The sequence below is a fragment of the Gekko japonicus genome, unplaced genomic scaffold (genome assembly GCF_001447785.1).
Source record: "Gekko japonicus isolate JY-2015 unplaced genomic scaffold, Gekko_japonicus_V1.1 scaffold1438, whole genome shotgun sequence".
NCBI lineage: Eukaryota > Metazoa > Chordata > Lepidosauria > Squamata > Gekkonidae > Gekko > Gekko japonicus.
This window is the reverse complement of record NW_015172047.1, coordinates 194,733-201,352: the sequence shown is the minus strand read 5'-3', so window position 1 is coordinate 201,352 and position 6,620 is coordinate 194,733. Positions and strand designations below refer to the sequence as shown.

The window sequence follows — 6,620 nt, the reverse complement described above, 5'->3', positions numbered from 1 at the left end:
GGAGCCTGGGGACAGTGGGGATTGGAGAGGGGAGGGACCTCAGCAGGGTCTAACGCCATACAGTCCACCCTCCAAAGCAGCCCTTTTCTCCAGGGAAACCTATCTCAATTGTCTGAAGTAGAGTTGCCAGTCTTCAGGTGGGGCCTGGGGATCTCCCGCTTTTACAACTGGTCTCCAGCTGACAGAGATCAGCTCCCCTGGAGAAAATGGCTGCTTTGAAGGGCGGACTCTATGGCATTGGACCCTGCTAAGGCCCCTCCCCTCCTCAGACCACGCCCTCTCCTGGATCCACCCCTAAAGTCTCCAGGTATTTTCCAACCCAGACCTGCCAACCCTAGTCTGGAGATCAGTTGTAATAGCAGGGGTCTCCAGGCCCCACCTGAAGGCTGGCAACCCTAGAACTGATCTCTGTCATGTGGAGATCAGCTGTGATTCTGAGAGATCTCCAGACCCACCTGGAGGCTGGCAGTCCTATGTGGGGAGAGCTGTGAGCTCGCTGATATCTTACTGGTGATCGGAATCATAGTATCAATGGTAATGATTGAGCATGGTTAATGTATTTTTGGCTAAAGAAGTAAACAGAGCACCATTAACACGAATGGCTCTTCGCGGGGAACAAGAAGTCCCCATCCCGTAAGGCTTCCTGAAACAGGCACCAAAAGGTATGGCTGATTCATTGCACAAGGGACCAGAGCAGCTGTCTTGAATGTCACACTGGCCGAGGGCATCATCTGGAAGACAGGTACATGCAGGGGTAATTTCCTGAAGGAGCACACAGGAGCGGAGCTCCGGGAGTAAAGAGCACATGCAACAAGCCCCACCCCCTGCTCCCAGCAGCCCTCAGTCAGAGCAAGAAGCAGCCAGGTAAGTTGCAGAGCACCCCACCGGGTCCCTCGGTCCAAAACAGTCCAGTGGCACCTTTAAGACTAAGTTTTATTCAGGTACAAGCTCTCCCTCCTCTGCGAGGACAGATCTACACGTTTCCCCCCCCCCAATAGCTAGCAATTCAAAACAGTCCAGTGGAGCCTGAGCGGTGGGTGTTGCCTTCTGACACACTTCTGGTGATGCCAGGGGGTGTGGCATATGCAAATAAGTTATGCTAATGAGCTATGCTAATGAGCTCCTGCACCTCTTTTTCTACAAAATGACCCCTGGGTATACAGTTTGCACTTGTTTTGACTGCTGCTTTCTCTTGAGCCTGCCCTAGGCTACAGAACGCCTCTATAGCCCTCCTTGGTCCCAGCAGCAGCAGCATGAGAGGAGGGCATTGGGAGTGATAAAAGGGATTCAGCTGGCACTGAAGAAGGTTATGGAGGTGACGGATGCTTTGGTGGCCCTTCGATCTGCAAACGACTGTAGCGAAATATCATCAGCATCATTTTATGCATCACTTCATTTAGATATCAGAGGTTAGGAATAACCATTGGCCCTGCCCTGGATTGTGCAAGCTAGCCTGATCTTGTCAGATCTTGGGAAATAAGCAGGGTTGGCCTTGGTTTAGTGCTTGAACGGGAGACCACCAAGGAAGTCCAGGGTTGCTACAGGAGGGCAGGCAATGGCAAACCACCTCTGTTCATCTCCTGACTTGAAAATCCTATAGGGCCACCATAAACCAACTGAGACTCAACGGCAATTTCCATCACCGTTGATATAACCACTTGAAGAGAAGAGAAGAAGAAGAGATTGGATATACATCCTGCCCTTCACTCGGAGTCTCAGAGCAGCTTACAAACTCCTTTCCCTTCCCCTCCCCACAACAGGCACCCTGTGAGGTAGGCGGGGCTGAGAGAGCTCTTTCAAGGACTGTCCTTGAGAGAACAGCTCTGACAGGACTATGGCTTGCCCAAGGTGATCCAGCAGCTGCAGGTGGAGGAGTGGGGAATCAAACCCAGTTCTCCCAGATTAGAGTTCACATACTTAAGCACTACACCAGACTTTGCATGCTTAGTCGGAAGAAAGAGACTGACACAGGTAAATGGTATAAACTAAGGGCAGCGTTATTGAACTATTAATTCAACAAGAACAACAAGAAGAAGAGATTGGATTTATACCCCACCCTTCACTACCCGAAGTAGTCTCAGAGAAGCTTACAAACTCCTTCCCCTTCCCCTCCCCCCCACAACAGACACCCTGTGAGGTAGGTAGGGCTGTGAGAGGTCTTGACAGAAACGGCTCTTTTTTGAAGAACATCTGTGCCAGAACTATGGCTTTCCCAAGATCACACCGGCAGCTGCAAGTCGAGGAGTGGGGAATCATTCAAACCTGGTTCTCCCAGATCAGAGTCTGTGCACTTAACCACTACACCAAACTGGCTCTCTATAACTGGCAAGGGCTGTGACACAGACCCGGCAAAGGGATCCCCTGATCCTTTTCCCAACCTTAAACGGGGTGAACCACCGAGCCCCTGGCGCAAGCCAACCATAACACGGCCTTTGCCAGGCGGCAGACAGGCTAACACCCCACCGTGAGCCAACCACTGATTGCAAACGAACGGCCCCAATGAGGGGGGAGCAATGCACTAATAAACACCAAGCTCCTCCCATCACCCCATACTCATATGGGAATCTCCCCGAACAAGTCTCCCTCCTTCCAAGCATGCAAAGTAGGCCCTCCATCCTTATGCGGCTCGTTGTACATTTCTAAAGGGCACTGCCTGACTTCTGTTGGAATAACAAAAGTAAATAGATGTTTCCCTGATCCCCAAAACTGCCCTTGTGTCCTTAGAACCATACCAACACCCAGTTTCTACATGCCCACTGAGTATGGTTGCCAACCGTCAGGAGACCTTCCAGAACTACAAGAGATCTTTAGACCACAAAGACCAGTACCCCTAGAGAAATTGGGTGTTTTGGAGGGTGGACGCTATGGTAACCCAACCCTGTTGAGGTCTCTTCTCTCCCTAAACCCCACCCTCCCCAGGCTCAACCCCCAAATTCCCAGGAATTTCCTCACCCATGGTCGGTAACCCAATTGCTGAGGTCCCCAAGGCCCAGCTGCACAAGATCTTGGATGGTTGAAGTCAAGGTTTCAGTTCCCTCCATAGCAGCCTCCTACTCCTCCACAAGAACAGCAAAATTGTAGCCTAAATTATGCAAAATGGTTGAACAAGTGCCGAATACAAACTGCAGAATAAGAGTAATAGTGTAAAGGTATTCCATTGGCAGAACCAAAACAGATAATTGAATTCAGCCTTCCTGGGGGCAGAATTTGGATTGTCGTCATTGCGCAGAATGTTAATTGTTACTAGCTCAGAGAAGTGCATCACAATGCTATTATGGAAACCTACTGGGGGCTGGGGGCTGGATTTGTCACGCTGTATGCAGTTCTGGTTGCCCCCATCTCAGAGCTGAGAAAGAACAACAGAACTGATGGGGCTGCTGGTGCTTCTCCCCCAGAGCCAGTTTGGTGTACTGGTTAGGAGAGCAGACTCTAATCTGGGAGAACCAGGTTTGATTCCCCACTTCTCCACATGCAGATGCTGGTGTGACCTTGGGTGAGCCGTAGTTCTGATTAGAGTTGTTCTTGAAAAATAACAGTCTCTGTCAAGAGCTCTCTCAGCCCCACCTACCTCACAGGGTGTCTGTTGTGGGGAGGGGGAGGGAAAGGGATTGTAAGCCACTCTGAGACGCCTTCGGGTAGTGAAGGGCAGGGGTATAAACCCAATCTCTTCTTTCTTCAGGAGGAAAGCTCTGATTTGAAGCACTGATTATATGGAGTGATACTGGTTCACCCCTGGAAGGGGGGCAATGACCTGAATGGGCCAGGCCAGCCCACTCTCATCAGATCTTGGAAGCTATGCAAGGTCAGCCTGGGCTAGTACTAGGGCTGCCAACCTCCAGGTGGGGCTTGGAGATCTCCCGCTTTTGCAACTCATCTCCAGCTGAGAGAGATCAGCTCCCCTGGAGAAAATGGCTGCTTTGAAGGGTGGGCTCTATGGCACTGTACCATGCTGAGGCCCCTCCCCTCCTCAAACCCCACCTGGCTCCACCCCCAAAGTTTCCAGGTATTTTCCAACCCAGACCTGGCAACCCTAGTTAGTGCTTGTATGGGAGACCACAAAGGAAGTGCTTGTATGGGAGACCACCAAAGAAGATGGGGGTTGCTACACAGAGGCAGGCAATGGCAAATCTCCTCTGTTCGTCTCTTGTCTTGAAAACCCTACGGGGTTGCCGTAAGTTGGCTGTGACTTGGCAGCACTTTCTACCCCAAACACTTTGGGTTGTGGCTGTGACTTGGCAGCACTTTCCACCCCAAACACTGGGTTGTTGCTGAGTACAGATGAAGGGCTGCAAGTATATCTGGAAAAGGCAAGAGCAAGTATACTTCTTCTTTATCATTTTCTGCTGTTTCAAAAAGTTTATTAACAAACTCCTGTTTTCCAATATTTGGCATATAAGATTCTTGCAGCTGTCGTCATATAAACAGTCAAATACCTATTCTATTTTTCATAATCCTTTGGAAATATATTCAACAGCAAGACCTCTGGAGTAAATGGAATCCTTGCTCTTAGTATCTTCTCCATCAAACTATGGACCCATTTCCAAAACTTTTTAGTAACATCGCTATGCGATGATGCGATGCGATGATTTAGATGGTTTTAAAGAGGGACTCAACTAATCCATTCTCTTCTGGTGGATCTTCGCTGTAATCATTAAATAGAATCCCCATGTTCAGAGGCAGCGTGCTGGGGAGGGCGATAGTAAGGGAAGTACCGTTTCCTTTCCTTTCTACTGAAACCATCTGGTTGGCCGTTTCATCCTTGCAAGAAACAGAGGCTAGAAGAACCCTGGAACAAGAAACAGAGGCTAGAGGAATCATAGTGCCCACTAACCCCTTTCTCGGTGCCCACCAAGTGTTTTTAGATAGTGGGTGGGGCCAAGTGGGGCTCTTGCCCTGGAGGCCTTCTGATTGGTCACTGAAGATCTGGGGACACCTCCCCCCGGAATTACAGCTCATCTCCAGACTACAAAGATCAGTTCCCCTGGAGGAAATGGCTGCTTTGGAGGGTGGACTGTATGCCATTGTACCCCACTGAGGTCCCTGTCCTCCCAGGGTCCATCCGCAAATCTCCCATCCTGGACCTGCCAACCCTACCCCCCAACCCCCACCAGTGGACAGGGGTGACCTGGCAACCCCAGTGCAGGTATTTCGGTATTTGTTTTGCCCCCTCTTCTTTTTTAAAACTGCCGTCTCCTCCCCGCTCGAAATTCCTCCTCCCGACTGCTGCTTTGCCAATTGCTTACAGTGCATATGAAATGGAAATTTCAGGATCCCCAAATTGGCCAGAATGTGTGAAATGTATAACGTAGCAGCAGATGGCACCGCACGGCGGGTCTGAAATATCTATGCAATACCGTTTTAAGAGAGGTATTAACCAATCACGCAGCATATGGAAAAGACTTGCTGTGCAGGATTAGGAGAGGGGTGGGGGACCGAAGCTCCCCAGGCACTTGTTTATGGGTGTGTGTCCCCCCCCCCCAAGCTCTCTCTCTGTCTCAACAAGATTCTTGGTTTTAAGGTCTGTTCTTTGTCTTACAATATTCTAAAACTATTTACTTCTTCCTTGGGTTCACACTTGTCACTTCCATATTTCAGATATCCTGTTTTATGCTGTTGGGGAAAACGTCAATGATGAGAGCAGCGGTAGTTAGGAGTTTGCAATGTTTGAAGAAATCTTAGAGGGTTCCCCCCCCCCCTGTTCTGGAATGCCAACTTTTTTGTTTAATAGGCCTTTTGGTGTAGTGTAATCTGGGAGAACCGGGTTTGATTCCCCACTCCTCCACGTGCACCTGGCTGGATGAACTTGGGCAAGCCATAGTTCTGATAAGAGCTGTTCTTGAAAAAGAGCAGTTTCTGTCAAGAGCTCTCTCAGCCCCACCTACATCACAGGGTGTCTGTTGTGGGGAGGGAAAGGGAAAGGAGTTTGTAAGCCGCTCTGAGACACCTTTGGGTAGTGAAGGGCGGGGTACAAATCCAATCTCTTCTTCATTTCTGGTGCTTGAACAGCAATGTGACGCAGAAAGAGGAAATCATGGGGAGCAAGTGATGGGGTTGTGTCAACTCCATGTCCTACATAATGGACTAAGGCACAGAACCAGTAAAAGAAGTTGCCAGCCCAAGTGACCTCACCTGTCTTTAGACCAGGACCACCAACTGGCAAGTATAAAAGAAACTGGCTTGTTCTGCTCCCGTGTGTGTCATACCGATTTAGGTCGGTAGCCCTGCTGGTCTGAAGCAGCAGAACAAAGTCTGAGTCCAGTGGCACCTTTTAAGACCCGCAAAGTTTTATTCAAGGTATAAGCTTCCGTGTGCATCTGTATTTGTATATGAAGAAGTGAGCATGCACACAAAAGCTTATACCTTGAATAAAACTTTGCGGGTCTTAAAGGTGCCCCTGGACTCAGACTTTGCTCTATCATTGGGCCCAGGGCTCATTTCGTAGAAAAAGAGGTGCAGGAGCTCATTAGCATAACTTATTAGCATAACTAATTTGCATATGCCACACCCTCTGACCTCACAGGAAGTGTGTCAGAAGGCAACACCCTCTGCTCAGGCTCCACTGGACTGGTTTGGATTGCTAGCTATTGGGGGGGGGGGGCGGGCAGATCTGTCCTCACGGG

General features: G+C 49.7%; 1 protein-coding gene across 1 annotated transcript in view; it reads right to left on the bottom strand.

The window, feature by feature from the left end:
* Positions 1-4,587: 4,587 nt before the first annotated feature.
* The window catches only part of LOC107118399 (protein turtle homolog B-like), a gene marked incomplete at its 5' end in the record, with an annotated part of 109,212 nt that continues 107,179 nt past the window's right edge, over positions 4,588-6,620 (bottom strand). The window contains one exon of the mRNA XM_015420727.1: positions 4,588-4,758. Within this exon, the coding sequence (XP_015276213.1) occupies positions 4,588-4,758 (171 nt within the window). The remainder of the gene's footprint in view (positions 4,759-6,620) is intronic.